This window comes from Leptopilina boulardi, unplaced genomic scaffold (genome assembly GCF_019393585.1).
Source record: "Leptopilina boulardi isolate dan_hultmark-lab unplaced genomic scaffold, ZJU_Lbou_2.1 LbouV2_55, whole genome shotgun sequence".
In the NCBI taxonomy this organism is placed as follows: Eukaryota; Metazoa; Arthropoda; class Insecta; order Hymenoptera; family Figitidae; genus Leptopilina; species Leptopilina boulardi.
In genome coordinates this window covers 39,991-59,887 of record NW_026138000.1, presented here as the reverse complement: position 1 = coordinate 59,887, position 19,897 = coordinate 39,991, and the positions used below count along the sequence as shown (strand labels likewise).

The 19,897-nt window shown below is 22.5% G+C and overlaps 4 protein-coding genes across 5 annotated transcripts; 3 read left to right on the top strand and 1 right to left on the bottom strand.

Moving 5' to 3' along the window:
- The first annotated feature begins 128 nt into the window (after positions 1-128).
- LOC127290058 (uncharacterized) lies at positions 129-6,189 on the top strand. The gene is made up of 2 exons (XM_051318439.1): positions 129-251; positions 2,229-6,189. Exon 2 carries the CDS (start codon positions 2,328-2,330, stop codon positions 5,895-5,897), a length of 3,570 nt encoding a protein of 1,189 aa, XP_051174396.1. The 5' UTR covers positions 129-251; positions 2,229-2,327; the 3' UTR covers positions 5,898-6,189.
- Positions 6,190-7,481: 1,292 nt separating this feature from the next.
- Positions 7,482-12,645, top strand: LOC127290143 (odorant receptor Or1-like). The gene is made up of 9 exons (XM_051318540.1): positions 7,482-8,321; positions 8,391-8,774; positions 8,922-9,126; positions 9,314-9,469; positions 9,971-9,986; positions 11,683-11,867; positions 12,141-12,299; positions 12,369-12,524; positions 12,595-12,645. The coding sequence occupies exons 1-9, from the start codon at positions 7,957-7,959 to the stop codon at positions 12,643-12,645; spliced, it is 1,677 nt and encodes a 558-aa protein (XP_051174497.1). The 5' UTR covers positions 7,482-7,956.
- An 893-nt stretch (positions 12,646-13,538) lies between these two features.
- Positions 13,539-16,002, top strand: LOC127290124 (uncharacterized). 2 transcript variants are annotated; one of them, XM_051318513.1, is made up of 3 exons: positions 13,539-13,620; positions 15,088-15,243; positions 15,724-16,002. In XM_051318513.1, the coding sequence occupies exons 2-3, from the start codon at positions 15,109-15,111 to the stop codon at positions 15,787-15,789; spliced, it is 201 nt and encodes a 66-aa protein (XP_051174470.1). In that variant the 5' UTR covers positions 13,539-13,620; positions 15,088-15,108; the 3' UTR covers positions 15,790-16,002. The 2 variants fall into 2 exon arrangements, with proteins under 2 accessions (XP_051174470.1, XP_051174469.1); XM_051318512.1 differs by lacking the exon at positions 13,539-13,620 and having other exon boundaries at positions 14,929-15,243.
- Positions 16,003-16,090: 88 nt separating this feature from the next.
- Positions 16,091-19,290, bottom strand: LOC127290123 (luciferin sulfotransferase-like). The gene is made up of 6 exons (XM_051318511.1): positions 18,863-19,290; positions 18,405-18,504; positions 17,805-18,000; positions 17,375-17,501; positions 16,900-16,994; positions 16,091-16,527 (listed from the first exon to the last, which is right to left on the bottom strand). Exons 1-6 carry the CDS (start codon positions 19,068-19,070, stop codon positions 16,234-16,236), a joined length of 1,020 nt encoding a protein of 339 aa, XP_051174468.1. The 5' UTR covers positions 19,071-19,290; the 3' UTR covers positions 16,091-16,233.
- Positions 19,291-19,897: the final 607 nt, after the last annotated feature.

The following is a 19,897-nucleotide window of genomic DNA, read 5'->3' as shown; positions in this document are numbered from 1 at the left end:
TGTGACTATAAAATACCCTGATAATTCATATATACTATTTTATTATTTTTTCAAGAATAGTAAAAAATTCATATAAAACTTTTTTGACGACATAATATTATTTTTAAAGAGTATGAGATAGGTTTTTTTTTTTTTTTCTATATTTGAAAATCGAAAATAGTTGACGTGTAACGTTCACTGCAAAAATATAATTTATTTAAAAACGTGAATATAAAAAAAAAATTTCATGTAGAAAAGAAATAACATATACGGTAAGAATTATATTTCCAAATTAATAATCATCTAAATCCAGACTAAAATTAAGAATTTGATTTCTATTTAATGTAAAATTGATATAGAAAATTAATTACCTTAATTAAATTAATTACATAATTAAATTAATTACATAATTAAATTAATTAATTTTCTACATTAATTTTATTTTTAATTAAAAATTAAACAAATGTAAAACGAATACGTCGCATAATTAATTAATGAAATCTGCAGGGAGCTGATAGAATTAATTAAAATGATACAATTAAATTAAGGAAATTAGTAAGATTAATTAAATTTAATTAATAATCTACATTAATTTCAATTTAAATAAATGTGATACAAATTCGTCACACATTCACTTAACGCAATCCGCAAGAAGCTGATACAATTAAATTAATTAAATTCATTAAAATAGTTATATTAATTAAAGTATTTAAATTAATTTAATTAATTAGAACGTTAAACAAATTTATCGCATATTCACTTAACGAAAGAGAGCTAATACAATTATATTAATTTACTTAATTTATTAAATTAAATTAATTAAGTTAGTCAAATCAATTAAATTTAATTAAATTTCACTTTAAATAAATATGAGATGAATTCGTCGCACACATTAAATTAATTAATTAATTTAATTATTATGTTAGGCGAATTCGTTGCACATTCGCTTAATGCAATCCACAAGAAACTAATACAATTAAATTAATTAAATTAGTTGAATTAATTAAAATAGTTACATTAATTAAAGTAGTTAAATTAATTTAATTAATTAGTACGTTAGACGAATTCATTACATATTGACATAATACAATTATATTAATGTCATTAATTTAATGACTTGAATTAATTAAATTATTATTTAATTTAATTAAAATTCCGCATTAATTTCACTTTCAAATAAATATGAGATGAATTCGTCGCACACATTAAATTAATTAATTAATTTAATTATTATGTTAGGCGAATTCGTTGCACATTCGCTTAATGCAATCCACAAGAAACTAATACAATTAAATTAATTAAATTAGTTGAATTAATTATAATAGTTACATTAATTAAAGTAGTTAAATTAATTTAATTAATTAGTACGTTAGACGAATTCATTACATATTGACATAATACAATTATATTAATGTCATTAATTTAATGACTTGAATTAATTAAATTATTATTTAATTTAATTAAAATTCCGCATTAATTTCACTTTCAAATAAATTGTGAGATGAATTAGTCGCACATTCGCTTAACGCAATCCGCAAGAATCTGATACAATTAAATTAATTATATCAAATCAGTTAAATTAATTAAAATTGTTACATTAATTAAAGTAGTTTAATTAATATAATTAATTTGTACGTTAGACAAATTTATCACATATTCGCCTAACGAAATCTGCAGGAAGCTGTTACAATTGAATTAATTGAATCAATTGGATTAATTGAATTAATTGAATTTATCCAATTAATCCAATTATTTGGATTAATTAAATTAATTAAATTAATGAATTTAATTATTATGTTAGGCATTATAATTCGTTGCACATTCGCTTAATGCAATCCGCAAGAAACTAATAAATTAAATTCATTAAATCAGTTGAATTAATTAAAATAGTTACATTAATTAAAGTAGTTTAATTAATATAATTAATTTGTACGTTAGGCAAATTTATCACATATTCGCCTAACGAAATCTGCAGGAAGCTGTTACAATTGAATTAATTGAATTAATTGAATTAATTGGATTAATTGAAGTAATTGAATTAATTGGATTAATTGAATTAATTGAATTAATTGAATTAATTGAATTAATTGAATTAATTGGATTAATTGAATTAATTGAATTAATTGGATTAATTGAATTAATGAATTTAATTAGTATGTAAGACAAATTCGTCGCACATTTGCTTAACGAAATCTATATTTGCCGATACGAATAACGTAAATTCAATATAAAATATTTTTTAATTCCAGATTATTCATTAAAAGGATTAAAATCTTAAAAAGCAAAAAAAATTATTTATTTGCCAATTCATTGAATGCTTTGAATTATAAAGAGTTCAACGTGTTACAATGACAGTATTTCTTTATCTACCACAAACAATTCAATTTCTTTCTGTTTGTCACTATATTACTAGTTTTGGTCTTTTCTTTTACAATGAAAATTTACTGACAATTAATGAGAGAAATGAAACTTTATCAATTATAAATGCATTTTTTGACTATTTAAATAAATCTGAAAACGAATCAGAAGTGAAATATCAACTATTGCGAAATGTACTTAAGGGAACTGATCTCTATGGTGGAGGTGAAAATGAAACACTTGACATGAAATACGTTAATGAAACATATCAGTATATTATTAGCACTACTTTATTCTCACACTATGGAAACATAACTGGTTATTTGGCAAAAATAATAAACAAATTGGATAATGTCAATATTTCACGAATTCGACAAAAAGTATTGAAAAATCTTACTAAAAATTATATTTTCAATGATTATTGTTCATTAAAAAAAAATGAAAGTAAAAAATTAACATCATTGGCAATTGAAAAAATTTTGAATGACTATATTTGGACTATATTTCCCGAAACAAATGGTGATATGAATTTAATTGATGTTAATTATTTATATGCAATGGCTGGTTTAAAAATGGCAAAATCTATGACATCAAGAAAAATTAATATGACTTTTGATAATTATATTTTAATAGCGCGTCGAATTGAATATTTAGCATTAAAAAATGAAAGTTATTTCTCAGCTTTAGAAATATTTTCAACACCAGTTTTATTTTTTTACGCTTATATTGAGAGAGAAAAATTTCCTCAAACAATTAAAGAATTTACTAATGATTTTTGGAATAATGCATATGAAGAATTATTTTCCTATTTTAATATTACAGTACATGGTATAATACAGGAAGCAATTGAAAGTAGTCTTTATTACAAACTTGAAAATAAATTGAGAAATTTAACTAGTCGAACAATAATTGCAAGTGATATAATACAAAATCGTTGTAATTATAAAAATTTAGAAAGAGCTCCTTCATTTTTAATTAAAATTTACAAATTTTTTCCCACATTATTGGCAAAATTTTTTTTACCATCTTTTTGTAATGTAACAAAATTGCCTAATTTAAAAAATGAATTTTCTAAAGAATTTGAAAGTATACGTGATATGTATTTTGAAATTATAAAAAAATCAATTCAACGAATATTTGAAATTGAAAAATTAATAAGAAAATTAAATTTATCAAGAACAAGTGTTTATTTAATTCGAATTTCACCATATGCACAACATTTTAATATTCAATTGAAAAATTATATATTATTTGCAATAAAAAAAGATAATACAACAGAATTTTATATATTACGTCAAGATAACAGTGTCTTAAGTTTAATATCAAGAAATAATGATAAAAAATTATTTATCGATACATTGACATTTGATCCAGTTAATGAAGAAGAATCGTCATTATTTGAAAAAATTTTAAAAAAAGAAAATGAAACCACAGAAATATTTATTAATTCATTGGCTAAAATAAAAACAAAACGATTTATAAATGCATTGGAGAAATATTATAGAGAACCAATAGCCGGTGAGAAATTTCTTAATTTTTTTTTTTCTTTTGTACCATTCTATAATTGTGTAAATTATTTAAAAAAAGGAAAACGTGTAAGAGCTGCACTCACTTGTTCAATGGAAATTTTTCACTATATTCCCCTTCCATTTGGATTAAATAAATATACATCACTTGTTCAATCAATGTTTTCATTACAACATCATGAAAAATTATTGGTGAATCAAACAATTTCAGAAATTGCAAATATATCCGGTTTAGCAAAATATCGTTCAACATTCTCACCAATATTAAAAACAACAAATGAAAATATTGAAAATATTAAACGAAGAAATAAAATTATTAAACAATTATCATCAAATTCAAAAGAAACATTCAAAAGTGGTTTGGAATTATTTTTTCATTTAAGTGAATTTGGAGTTAAATTTTCGATAGATTTATTGAAAAATATATTATCAATAGCGGAATATAATTTAAAATTTTATGAAATTGATGTAGAAACGAGAAAAATTTATTTTCATCTCAATAGACATAAACCAAGTAAAGTGGATTTTACGGGTTTAGTTCCACAATATAATGGTCATAGTTTTAGATATTTTTATCCGGGAGGAGAACATTTATTTGGACCAAAGTTTATGAATTTATTTCATAAACATGTTCAACTGAGAACCATTAGAAATAATCCATTGGAAATATTTATTATTCCATCGGAACAAAGTGAAAAATTTCTTCTCTTTAGGGAAATTAATTTAGAGACGGGAAAAATTTCCACATGTTCGCTAATGTTTGATAATAATGATATGCTGCATTTTGGATATTTAAGGGAACAATTCGAATCAAGGGAATGTGATTCTTTAGGTTTACATCGTGATGTATCAGGGCATGATTTAGAAAAAAAGAATTTAGATTTTGATAAAAATTTTAGAACGAAAAATAGAAATTCAATGAAACATTTAAGAAAATCATCACGTTTCAAAAGGGAAATTAATTTAGTTAATAGATCATCAAAATTAGATGAAAAATCAAATTCTAAAGAATATTTCAATTTAAAAAGTTTAAAAGAATCACTTTTTAATGTACCATCAAAAATTGCTAAGAAATCAGACAATTTAGACGAATTCAATTTGGATTCAGCGAATTCAGATTTAAGTGAATTAACAGAAAATCCTAGAATTAAAACTAAAGGTTCTAAAATTGTTAAGGATTCAGCAAAAAATTCAGAAGATTACACTTCAGATTCTAGTGAGTTTTCAGAAAATTTTTCGAAAACAAAAAATTCAAAACCCAAAGAATTAACAAAACATCTGGAAAAAATGCCATCAGGTCATCATGAATCTTCAGGAAAATTTCATTTAGAAGAAACAAATAATATTTCAATTTTAGACGCAAAACGAATTATTAAAAAAATTTATGCTGGAATTTACGAACAGAATATAACAGAGGCATATGAAATTTACAAAAATTCATCAACAATATGGAAGAGTCTTCAATTTGAAGATTATTACGCTCTACGTTCATTAGCAAAAAATAATATCCTAATGAATAAAGATACAAATAGACGAATAATTAATGCAATTTATAAATTGGCTTGTAAACAACAAAATGAAAAATGGATTATAAACCCAATTGTTCTTTATAGAATTAGAAAATTTTCACCGGAAGTCTACAATGATTATTTATCATTAAAAAGGAAAAGTCATGTTTTTTTTAAGCAAATGAAATTTTTTTCTATAAATCGTGACAATGAAGAGAGAAGACATTTAAATGAGACAGTTAATATTTTTCGTAAACCAATATTATTTGAAATTCAATTAAATAATCAAATTGGAGTTGCTGATTTGGGACGTATTATTGATGAGGAAAATAATTTACATGTAATTCCACCAAAAATGATGTTTATAATTGATGATGTTGTTCCAATGAATATAAAAGAACAAGAAGTGCTTGTTATTAAAATGCATGATTTGGAAAATTCACGTGAGAAAAAAATAAATAATTTGATAAATGAAATTCAAATTATTGCAAAAACTGATACGGAAATTTATGCATCTCGAAAGTAAGATTATAAATTATTAACACTGACTATTAAAATAGTATTTTTATTCAAAATTAATTAATCATTAATGATAAATTAATAATCTAATTAAAATTAATTACAATTTATTAATGATTTGTTAACATTTATTAATATTTCTTAATATTTATTAATATGCCATAATTAATTTAGTATTGTGAACGAAATAATTTAAGTCATATAATGTTGTAATTGAAAAATTAAATGTTGATTTTAATGTTAATAACAAAAACAATAAAATGTAGAAATATATATGGCTAACAATAAAGTTCGGAAAGAAAAATTATTTTTTCATATTATATTTATTTTCCCTTTTAAAGTATTCGATAATAAGAATACTTCATTAATTGCATTAAATTAAATTATTAAATTAGTTGAAAAATTAAATTACTTAAATTAATTAAATTAATTGAATTAATTAATTTAATTAGTATGTTAGACGAATTCGTGGAATACTCTCTTAAGAAAATCTGCAGAAAGCTGATACAATTAAATTAATTAAAGTAGTTGAATTAATTAAATTAATTAAATTCATTAAATTAGTTGAATTTATTGAGTTAGTTGAATTAATTAATTAACTGAATTAATTGAATTAATTAATTTAATTAAATTAATTAATTTAATTATTATGTAAGACATATTCGTCGCACTTTTCCTTAAGAAAATCTAGAGAGAGCTGATACAATTAAATTAATTAAAGTAGTTGAATTAATAAAATTAGTTAAATTAATTAAATTAATTATTATGTTAGATAAATTCATCGCACATTCGCTTAACAAAATCTGCAGGGAGCTGTTTTAATTAAATTATTTAGATTAGTTAAATTAATTAATTTAATTAATATGTTAAACGAATTAGTCGTACACTCCCTTAACGAAATCTGCCGATAGCTGATACAATTAAATTAATTAGAGTAATTTAATTAATTAAATCATTAATTTAATTATTTGAATAATAAATTAAATTTATTAAATTAATTAATTTAATTATTATGTAAGACATATTCGTCGCATATTCTCTTATAACAAAATTTTTAGGTAGCTGATACAATCAAAGTTAATGAAATTAGTTAAATTAAATAAAATAGTTAAATTAATTACATGAATTTAATTAATCAAATCAATTGACTTGATTTTTGATTTTCGGTAACATAGTCAATCGGAAAAATAGATTCGGGAAAAAGGAATTCGAGTTTTTAGAAATTAGGGTTTTTAATTTTTTTTACATTTCAGACTTTTGGGAAATTGAATTTGGGAAAATGATCACGTCATTGTTTAACATACAAAATTACTAAATTGGCAATTACATTAAAACAATTAACAATATTATTTAATTTTAAAACTATGAAAAGAATTAAAAATAATTTATCCCTTATATCAATGGGAGATAAATGGAATATAATAAAGTTATTTTTGAAAAAATCGAATGTTATAAAACTGGAAATGCGTTCACAATGTATCAATATCTTCGTAATGTATTAAAATTATAATGGAGAATTAAAAATACTACTATTATATTTTACGTATTATGACTCTTTATTGCAATAAATATATATATATATATATATATATATATATATATATATATATAAATTAATAATTGTATCTTATAGAGTCAATTCATTGAAAACGTAAATTTATTTCATTTGTCAGATGGAATTATTATTTATTTCCAAAGTAGCATGCTATTATCTGCTTAAAATTTTATAAGATAGGGTGAATAACTATATGGAATAAGAAATTCGATTTCATTTCATATAAGCGTTACGAAAGCTATATCTATAGTTCAGCTTTAGTGAAAATTTCTATCGTTCACAACAGATATTCAATCTCTATGAGAATTTAGTCATATTATGTTAAACTTGTGCTCTTAGAATATAATCATTTTATTATAATTTTTCTAACTCTCGTAATTTAATTCACAAACTTAAAAAAATAGGTTATAAAAAAATGGAAAGAATTAAAAAAAAATTATATAAAATTATAAAAAGAAAATAATAATTAATTCAATTAAAGGAGAAAGGAAACTTGGATAAGTGAAAAAAAATGTATAAAGCCGAATTTTCCATAAAGCTTCTTACAATTGTCGGTGTTCATAGACCAATAAATTTTTCATCGTTCAATAAAAAAATTCTTTATAGTATTCTTACATTATTTATGTTTATTCTTATCTTTTCTTATTATATTTCATTGGGTGCATATCTTATTCTACATTCGTTAAATGACATTGACGATTTTGCAGAAACTTTATGTTATACACTTGCAGTTTTTATTGCTTGTATAAAAATGATAAATTTTCTTCTAAAACGTGAGGATATTATAAAATTAATAACTATTTTAAATGAAGATTGTTTAAAATTTCGTGACAATAAAGAGAAAATAATTCAAGACATTTGTGATTACACAGCTAGGTATAAATATTAATTTTTAAATTGAAATTATAAAAAAAAAATTTTTTTTTTAATTTAAATGTATTTCAGAAGGAACACAAAATATTTTTTCATAATAATCTTAATAACAGTGTTAACAATGACAATTGGTGGTTTAATGAATGGAAAAAATAATTATAATTTGCCAACGAAAGGATCATTTCCATATAATTATTATAATCAGAAAATAATATTTTATTTAACATATATTGTTCAATCTTTATCAATTTATTTATGTGGTACTATATCTGTTGCATCGGAAACATTTGTAATGACAATGTTGATTCAAATTTGTTCTCAGCTAGATATAATATATTATCGTTTACAAAATTTGCCACATTTATATAGTAACAATATAAGATCTATTATATTTAATGAAACAGAAGAGGAGAAAATTTTTAAAAACTGTATTGTACATCATAATTGCGTGAACACGTGAGATATTATATTTGTATTTATATCAAAAAAATTATAAATACATATTTTTTTAAATATTGGAATTATAATTAATTATTATTTTGGGAATTATTGAATTAATTTATATACTTTTGAGATTTATAAACATTTTTTTTTTAATTACAGGTTTAGTCGTAAATTAAACAACATTTTTAGTATTGTATTTGGTATTCAATTTTTTGCATCAATTGTAAATATTTGTACCTTTGTATTTAATTTATCTAACAAAAATGAAATTAATAATAGAGTTTTAGTTCAAAGTATGACATTAATATCATTTTTATTTCAAATATTTCTTTATTGTCATTTTGGAAATGAGGTAATGTTAAAAGTAAGTAAATTTTATAACTGTAATTCTATTCACATATTTATAATTATAACTATAATTATAATTATATTTATATAACTATAATTATAAATATGTAAATAGAATTATAGTTATATATTAATTTATAATTATATTTTTAACTATAATTATTTTAGTAATTCGAAATTTAATTAATTTTTTTATAAATCAGAGTTTGAAATTAGCAAATGTTATTAATATGATGGATTGGACAGTATTGACAAAAAATACAAAACAAGGAATTCTTCTAATCTGTTTACGCGCAAACCATCCAATAACTATAACAAGTGGATCTGTTATTCCTATGACTTATGATACCTTTGTTAAGGTAAACTTAATTATTAATTAATAATTAATTATTTTTTTATTTTGATGGGATAAAATAAAAACTTTATTGCTTTAACAGATTTTGAAAACATCTTATGCAGTTTACAATTTATTTCAAAATGCTGAAGCATAATACAACTTAAGGGAATTATTAATGTAGCTCTTTGAATAATTAATTACTATCGGAAATTGAAAATAATTTTAATTATTATCAATATAATAATTATAATTTTTTACTATGTAACATGTTTTTGTATCTTTTTTTTCACGAGCGGAACCCTCTTGTAAAGCATTATTATAATGTATAAACAAGTATAAATAAATAAATAAATAATAATAATTTATTATTATCAATTATCATATTATATCTAGAAATAATATAGAATTTAATAAATTTCATATATTCTATTTAAATGAAAATTAAATTCCTCTTTAAATATAAATATAAATTGATATAATATTATAATCAATTTATATCAATATATATTTCGAAATTCCACAGAATGACAAATTGACAGGTACTTTTTGTACAATTAATATTAGTTAATTAATTATAATTAATTATTTATAATTATATTCACACTATTAGTTGAAAGCCTTTTTGTAAATAAATCATGAAATTAAATTAATAAAATATTAAGTCTTGTCCCTTACGGACATAATTTTAACCAATTATTTTCATATAAAGAAATATATTTTAAAGAAATATCTTGATAATTTATCGCCGATATATAAGGAATCTATATCTGCGTATAAAATTCAATGAAGGAATGAAAATGCGACAATTTTCATTTTACGAATTATATAACTTATAGCAATAAAAGATATAAATAAATAATTTAGAGATGCAAAATGCCACATGGAGATGGAATTATAAAATACATTTTCAAAGTAGCATGTCATTATACGAGTAAAATTTTATAAGCTAGGGTGAATAACTAATAATAAATGCTGAATTTCTTTCATGTGTAAGGAAATCTATAGACTATTGAAAATTTCTATCACCAATAACACATTCTATCTATAAGAATCTTGCAGTCTGTATTTGTAACTATATTATGAAATTCAGAAAGAAAATATAATTTATTTTTGACTTTTAAAAAATAATGGCAGAATATATTGCAAATTGGAATAATATTGAAGGAAAACAAAAATAATGTATAAAGCCGAATTTTCCATAAAACTTCTTACAATTGCTGGTGCTCATAGACCAATAAATTTATTATCTATCGAAAAAATTCTATATAATATTTTTACTGTCTTTGTGATTATTCTTTTATATTCTTATAATATTTCATTGTTTATTTACGTTACTCTTTATTCAATAAATGATATTGATGATTTATCTGAATCTTTATGTTGGTCACTTGCATTTTTTGATATTAGTGTTATAATGATAAATTTTCTTTCACGACGTGACGATATTATAAAATTAATAAATATTTTAAATGAAGACTGTTTAAAAACACGTGACAATAAAGAGAAAATAATGCAACATATTTGTGATTCCACAGCTAGGTTAGTATATCTTTTATAAAAAATTTAATCTAAATACAAAAATTCTAATAAGACCAAAACAATAACAAAAATATTGGGCACTATAAATTTTAGGTTAATTTTATAGGTTATATAAATAAGAAATTATTATTAAAATATTAAATTTTAGTTTATATCAATTTTAGATTAATTTTATTTATGAATGGAAATTATTATTATTATTATTAAAATATTAAAATTTAGGTTTTTATAAATTTATAACTTTATATATGAGTTAATATTTCTTAAATGTTTTTTTATTTTGTTTCACCATAATTGTTGGTTTTTTATATTTATTATTCATCATTAATATAAAACAAACCTTTTTTTTGTAACCGTCTGTTACTTTTTCTGATATCCTCTTCCGTGTGCATCTGAAACAAAAAAAGGAACAATTATTATTATTATTATACAGATTTTTACTAGAGCAGGGTGCGGTAGTTAATGAGAATTATGACAAATGACGAAGTAGGGACAATGGAAACCAACCAACTTTTAATTTTAACTATAAACTAAGTTTTCACTAGAACAGAGTGAGGTAGTTGACGAGAATTATATGATATTTAATATATAATTATAATTTTCATTCAATTATCTATTATTTGAATCATTTTCATTGTAAATAAAAAAAATTTAATTTGTTTTTTAGAAGAAATACAAAGTATTTTTTCATAACAGGCTATGGCACTGGTTTGGCATTGATATTTGGTGGATTGGCAAAGGGAAAAAATAATATAAATTTACCATTGAAAGCATCATTTCCCTATGATTATAATCAAAAATTAGCATTTTCTTTAACATACATTGGTCAATGTTTGTTCATTCATTTTTCTGCTTTTATAAGTATTGCATGCGCAACATTTGTAATGACAATGTTGATACAAATTTGTTCTCAGCTCGATATTATATATCATCGTCTACAAAGTTTATCATATTGCAATATGAATTTTAATGAAACACAAGAGAGGAAAATTATCAAAAATTGTATTGTACATTCTAATCATGTCTATATGTGCGAAATTAATTAATTTCAAAAATTATTTTATTCCAAAAAAGGGGATTTATAAAAATTACATTTAAAAAATTACAGGTTTAGTAGAAAATTAAAGGATATTTTTAGTATTATATTTGGTATTCAATTTTTTGCATCAATTATAAATATTTGTACTCTTGTATTTAGTTTATCAAACAAAAATGAAATTAATGACAGAGTTATTGTTCAAAGTATGGCGTTGATTGCATTTTTATTTCAATTATTTCTTTATTGTCATTTTGGAAATGAAGTTATGTTAAAAGTAAGTAGATTAACGTATAGACAATATATGATGGAAATTGGATTTTTAAATTTTTTTTTTCCAAATTAGAGTTTGAAATTAGCAAACGTTATGAGTATAATAGATTGGACTTCATTGACAAAAAATACAAAACAAGGACTTCTTTTAATTTCTTTACGCGCAAGTAAACCAATAATTATAACAAGTGGATACGTTATTCCCATGACTTATGATACTTTTTTCAAGGTATTTTTTAATTTTTGTAAATTACTTTTTGTTTTAGATATTTTTAATGTAAAAATTATTTTCTCTTTAGATTTTGAAAACATCTTACGCAGCTTACAATGTACTACAAAATGCCACTTAAATTAATAGTAACAAAAAATTTAGTAAAATAAATATATTACCATTTATTAAAAATTAATTTTTTTATTATTTATATTATTATTAATTACGTAAGAAAAATATAATTGTCAGCTACTTATATAAAAAAAATCTTTGAAAACTCCTTGAAAATATATGCCGGAAATAAATAAAATGAAAAGACAGAATCCTGTCCTTTAGAATTATAAAATAATAATGATTTCGATGAAGGGTTGAAAATGCGACAATTTTCCATTATTATTACTCCTTACAGTCTTATAAAGATATATAAATTTTTAATAAATGCACAACATTGAAAAAGCGGCTAGATAAAATTTTATTCAATTCCAAAGTTGCATGTCATTATCCGCTTAAAATTTTATAAACTAGGGTGAATAACTATGGAATAATAAATACGAATTTATTTCATACAAGGAAATCTATAGTTTCTATTGAAAATTTGTAACTACCTCACTTTTAATAAGATCTCATTTAAATGTTAACTTGCAATCTCTAATTTTACAAAAAAACCATTTCTCAAAAATTTTTTAAAAAAATGTATAATTTATTTTTCACTACTAATAAAAAAAAATAATTTGGAAAATTCAAAAAAAATGTATAAAGCCGAATTTTCTATAAAGCTTCTTACAATTACTGGTGCATATAGACCAATAAATTTATCATCATTCACTACAAAGACTCTATATAATATTTTTACTATTTTTATGATTATTCTTTTATATATTTTTAATATTTCATTGTACATATATCTTACACGCTATTCATTAAATGACATTGACGATTTCGCAGAGTCTTTATGTTGGTCACTTGCAGTATTTGTTGATTTTGTCAAAATGATAAATTTCCTTTTAAGACGTAATGATATTATAAAATTAATAAATATTTTAAATGAAGATTGCTTAAAAACTCGTGACAATAAAGAAAAAATAATGCAAGATAAATGTGATTTTACAGCTAGGTTAGTATATCTTTTATAAAAAAATTAATCTAATCAAAAATTCTAATAAGGCCAATAAATAACGAAAATATTTTTGCATGATAAATTTTAGGTTAATTTTATAGGTTATAAACAAGAATTATTATTAAAATATTAAATTTTAGTTTATGTTATAAATTGATAACTTTATATATGAGTTAATATTCCTTAAATGTTTTTTATTTTGTTTCACCATAATTGTTGGTTTTTTATATTTATTATTCATCATTAATATAAAACAAACCTTTTTTTGTAACCCGTCCGTTACTTTTCCTGATATCCCTTATGCGTGTTCATCTGAAAAAAAGGAACAATTATTATTGGTCTTTTTTCAAATTTAATAATCAGTTTTTAAATTTTAAATCGCCTTTTCGATCAATTATTGTTAAATTATTAATTTCGTTACAGGAGGAATACAAAATATTTTTTTATTATAACCTCTGGTACAGCGTTAACAATAATATTTGGAGGATTAGCAAAAGGAATAGATAATATCAGTTTACCATTAAAAGCATCATTTCCCTATGATTATAATCAGAAATTAGCATTTTTTTTAACATATATTGGTCAATCATTATTTATTTTTGTTTCGACTTTTATTAGTTTTGCATCGGAAACATTTGTAATGACAATGTTGATTCAAATTTGTTCTCAGCTTGATATAATATATCATCGTTTACAAAATTTGTCATTATTTTATAGAAACAATATAAAATCAATTATGTTTAATGAGGAGAATTTTTTCAAAAACTGTATTGTTCATCATAATTACGTTTACATGTGCGATATATTTATATATTTATAATTATTAAGAAAATTAATGGAAAATTAAAAAAAAATTGATTTCAGGTTTAGTCGTAAACTAAATAATATTTTTAGTATTGTATTTGGTATTCAATTTTTTGGATCAATACTAAATATTTGTACCCTTGTCTTTAGTTTATCAACAAAAAATGAAATTAATGATAGATTTATTATACAAAGTATGGCGTTAATGGGTTTTTTATTTCAAATATTTCTTTATTGTCATTTTGGAAATGAGGTTATGTTAAATGTATGTATATAACTAAAAGTAAATATAAGGTTGGTTTTCATTGTCTTCACTCGCCATTTGTCATAATTACCATCAACTACCGCACTCTGCTCTAGTAAAAATTTAGTAACTTTTAATTTTTAAAATAAACTCACTAAATTTTCACTAGAGCAGGGTGCGGTAATTGACGAGAATTGTGACAAATGACTAGTGGGGAGAATGGAAACCAATTTTTAAAAAAATAATTTTGTCGGGAATAAGGTTATGTACACTCTTTGCCGTATATGCTTTTTTTGTCCTTTTCTAACTCACATGTTGTCATGGCAACACGCGTGCTTTAGAAAAGGACAAAAATTAGGTGTCCACAAGTGTAAATCGACTTTTAATTAATTTTATTTTTTTTTCAATAAAACCAGAGTTTGAAATTAACAAATGTTATGAGTATGATGGATTGGACGGTTTTAACAAGAAATACAAAACAAGGACTTCTTCTAATCTGTTTACGTGCAAGTCATCCAATAATTATAACAAGTGGACCTATTATTCCAATGACTTATGATACTTTTCTCACGGTAAACTAAATTATTATTAATTTATTATATGATTCTGTACTACCACAGCATATAAAAGTTCAGCAATATTGCCAACATTGCCTCAATAATGCACTTATTTTTGCTTTCTCGTTAACTACCACTCCCTGCTCTAGTGAATATTTAGTGACTTTATTGTTAAAATTAAAAGTCACTAGGTTGGTTTCCATTGTCCCTACTCGCCAAAGTCCCCACTCGCTATTTGTCATAATTCTCGTCAACTACCGCACCCTGCTCTAGTGAAAATTTAGTGACTTTATAGTAAATTTTAATTTTAACAATAAAGTCACTAAATTTTCCCTAGAGCAGGGTGCGGTAGTTAACGAGAATTATGGCGAGTAGGGACAATGGAAACTAACCTGCAATTTTAGAATATTGAGGCAATGTTGCGAATATTGCTGTAAGTTTACGTAATGTGTCGGTACAATTATTCCTAATTTCCATTAAATTTATCATCAACAGATTTTAAGAACATCTTACGCGGCTTACCATTTACTTCAAAATGCAAATACCCTTACTTACCAATAAGAGGAAAAGAGACAAAAAAATTGTCTTTTTATCTTACTTATTTTCGTTACCATGGCAACCAGAAGCGTGCACCACTTGACATGTGAACGTAACGTAAAAATTTTCTGTAACAAATAACAAAAAAAAAATTCCCTAAAATCTAGGAACTTTTGTGAAAAAAAATGTAATTTTCTATTTGTATTTTATTCCATAAGTTCAAAAAATAATAAATAGATTAACATTTTTCACCACTTTTATATATAAAATTTAAATTGATGTTTTTTAAGTGTGATTTTTAAAATAAATAAAATTTCCTCCAAAATACATATGTTAAAAAAATTTATTTAATCTATTTACAAATTTTAATACAAGATAAATTATTATTAATTAAATTAAAATTTTGCTAAATATAATAATTTCTAAATATTAATTTGGGAAAAATAAATATATTTTTATTTATGAAATTCAATTTTTTATGGGAAATATCAAATCCGTGTCCTTTAAATTGTCAGCGATCCATTGATTGGCTTCATTTTCAATTTCTTCACTAAATACTGATTTCCAATTGCCATTTTGTCCCTGTCTGACAAAAACTCCTTTCATCAAAAGTATTCCACAATCTTGTAATTCCTCAAAATTTACCATTCGATTGTTTTTAAAATTTTTTATATCCAAATAATCCACTAATTTCTTTAGTTCATTGTCGTTGTACGATTTAGAGAGAAATTTTGATACTTTTTTTATTGTCGACAAAAGATCCTTAAAGAAACATATTATTTTTGTTTTAAATTAAATAAAAAATTTATTAAAATTAAATTTCTATTGTGAAATAAAATGAACGCCAATGGGGAATGTTTTGTAACTAGGCCATAAGTGTGAGAGAGATAAAGATATATATTTGTCCTTTTCGTACTCATGGTCTAATTACAAAACGCAAAACATTAGAGTGAATTCACATGAAAGGTCAAAGTAACTAAAACATGAATATGAACGAGATAAACATGTTTGTTCTTCTCGCACTCATAGTCTAGTTACAAAATTTGACGCTTTACGCCATCATATGATTTCGTCCAAAAAAAAAAAATAAATAGAAAACGGTTTAAGATTTCTAAAAATAAATATTTTACTTACAGCTTGTAATTCTTCGTAAAAAAGGAAAAGGAGATTTTTATGATTTCTTTGAGCCCAAGCCTCCTTTAAATGTTCCCAATAAGGACTCCAAGCGGCTAATTAATATTAATTATTATTATATATCGAATTGAACAAATGGGTTGGTTTACATTATCCTCACTCGCCATTTGTTATAATTCTCGTCAACTACCGCACCCTGCTCTAGTGAAAATTTAGTAACTTTTAATTTTAACAATAAAGTCACTAAATTTTTATTAGAGCAGGGTGCGGTAGTTGACGAGAATTATGACAAATGACAAGTGGTTTTGATGGCATTTTGAAAAGTTGTGAAATTTCTATATTAATTTTATTAGTTCGTGACGTATAGTGTAAACAATATATATGCAAACCATACGTCATGAACTAATAAAATTATTATTGAAATTTCACGACTTTTCAAAATGTCGTCAAACTGGAAAAAAAAATGAAAACTCACTTAAATCATTTTTAAAGTAATTCCAAAATTCTGGAAACTCGCCAATATAACCTTGTGTGATAAAAGCTTTATTTTGAATGTACCAAGAAACAGCGACATCTTTTGGATTTCTAGCAACGTAAACGATCTAAAAATAGAAATTACTAAATCAATTCTGATAAATACAAAAAAAAAAATTATTAGTATTAAGAAAAATGTTATATTTAAAATAATATTACATCCAATTGCATATCCGGTTTAACGGCATTTTGACAAGTCGTGACATTTCTATAATAATTTTATTAGTTCGTGGCCATTTGTTACAATCATGAACTAATAAAATTATTATAAAAGTGTCACGACTTTTTCAAAATACCGCCAAACCGAAAGTACAGCATTTATGCATGTTTAGTAAAAATTGTTTTTAGGAAAGTAAACAAATTTTTCTCACTTTACACCCAGAATCTAAAATATTTGGCAAAAGGCTAAGGGGAAAATGTGTTTTAATAAATCGAGGTGACGGAAGTGATTCTAAAACTTGATATCCGGGTCTTGCAATTTCTTTGCACAGTTGTTGTTTCGCCGGATCTCCTTTGTTCCAATTTAAAAGTGCTTTCGTCACTTCCGGATGATTGAACATACTAAATCTAAAAAGTGAATTTTTTTTTAAATTTGTCCAAAAAAAAAAAATACTGTCCTGCCAGTTTGACGGCATTTTGAAAAATCGTGACATTTGTATAATAATTTTATTAGTTCGTGGTCATTGATTACAACCATGAACTAATAAAATTATTATAGAAGTGTCACGACTTTTCGAAATGCCGTCAAACTGGCAGGACAGCATTTATGCCATGTAATAAGTATCTAGTAACTTTTTTTTCTAGTATGTTGGTAGCAGTAAAGACGAATTTACAAAGGTCTTGTTGGACAATAACTATTATATTTAGTAAATAACTAGTAAAAAAAATACTAGAGTTTTTTTAACCGCTCTTTAAACGTTCAAATTAAATAATTTTAAAGAAAAATATTTTTTTTTTTTTAAATCTCTTACTCTAAAAAGGGGAATCTTTCGGCAAGAGTTATTTTTCCAGCTGTTTCATAATCTAAATTATTACTTAAAAGCCAAACAAGTTCCTGAGTCCAGGTTGTGCCTTAAAAAAAATTTTAAATATTAGAAAAAAAAATTTTTTAAAAAAAAATAAAGAAAAATAAAAATTTTTATAAATAAATACCTACAAACATTTTTAAAATATTTTGAAAAATCTATTTTTTGTGTGTTGAAAGCCAATAATATATTTTCAAATTTTTTTATGATTTATAATTTTTTTTTATAATAATTATAATTGCAATAGTAATAAATAACAATTTAAAAAATAAAAATTTAATATAATAATAATATAATTTAAAATTTAATATTAATTTTAAATTTTTCTTAAAATTTTTTTAAAAATTAAAAAAAAAATTTTTTTTTTAATAAAAAATTTGTTTGAATTTAAAAAAAAAACTTACCGGATCTTGGATAAGAAACAACCCACGTGTCTGAGGATTTTGATTTAAAATTATAAAATCCTTCACCCTGTTCCGTGTATCTATAAGGGAAAAACCATTTTTTTTCACCAACTTGCACCCAACCAGTTCGTTCACCTTGAAATACTTTAAGCATTTCCTCAGTTTTATCGGCATTTAAAAATTGATAACTCGGTGATTTTGAATTCATTATTATTATTTTTTCTATTCACCAGAAAAATTAATTAAAAACTATTATAAATTTTCACTTTGAAATTTATTTTTAAAAAAATTAAAATTAATAATTAAATTTTTTATTTCTTTATTTAAGAAAAAACAACAATAAAAAAATAAACAGAAGAAATATTAAAAAAAAAACAATTTTTTTTATCTCTCTGAGAACAAATGAACACTTTGACGTCTCTTTTGAATCTGACAATAATTTTACCGGAATTCGGGTCAAATAACTTTCACGGTTTCACTTTGATGGAACAAAATATAATTCTCCCTACTTATTGAGGAAATGGCCTTTCGATTATGTAAAATAATATTTTTAATTATAGAACAAAAAAAAATTTTTTTTTCTTTAAATTCTAAAAAATTATAAATAATTTTTATTTTTTTCTAATTTACTTTATGAAAATTATTATTTTTTTTTTTATTTAAAAGAGGAGAATTATAAAATAAAAGAAAATTTTTTAAATTTTTATTTAGAAAATTAAAATAATAAAAAAAAAAATTTAAGTAGTATTATTAAAATTATATTTTGTAATTAAAATTTTTTTAAATTTTTAAATAAATTTTTCAAAATATCGAAACGATGAAATATTATACGATTATTATCCTTGATTAATGCACTCGACTTTCTCTTGCGTAATTTTATAGAATTACATTCAATAATTGTGTGTGTGTGCATTCATAATAATTCTTAGAAAAAAAAAATTATTATTTACATTTCGTTAAAAATATTTACCGAGTTTTCCTTAGAAAGTTTTCTGTATTTTCCTAAAAGCATCAATTTTATTTCAAAACTATTGT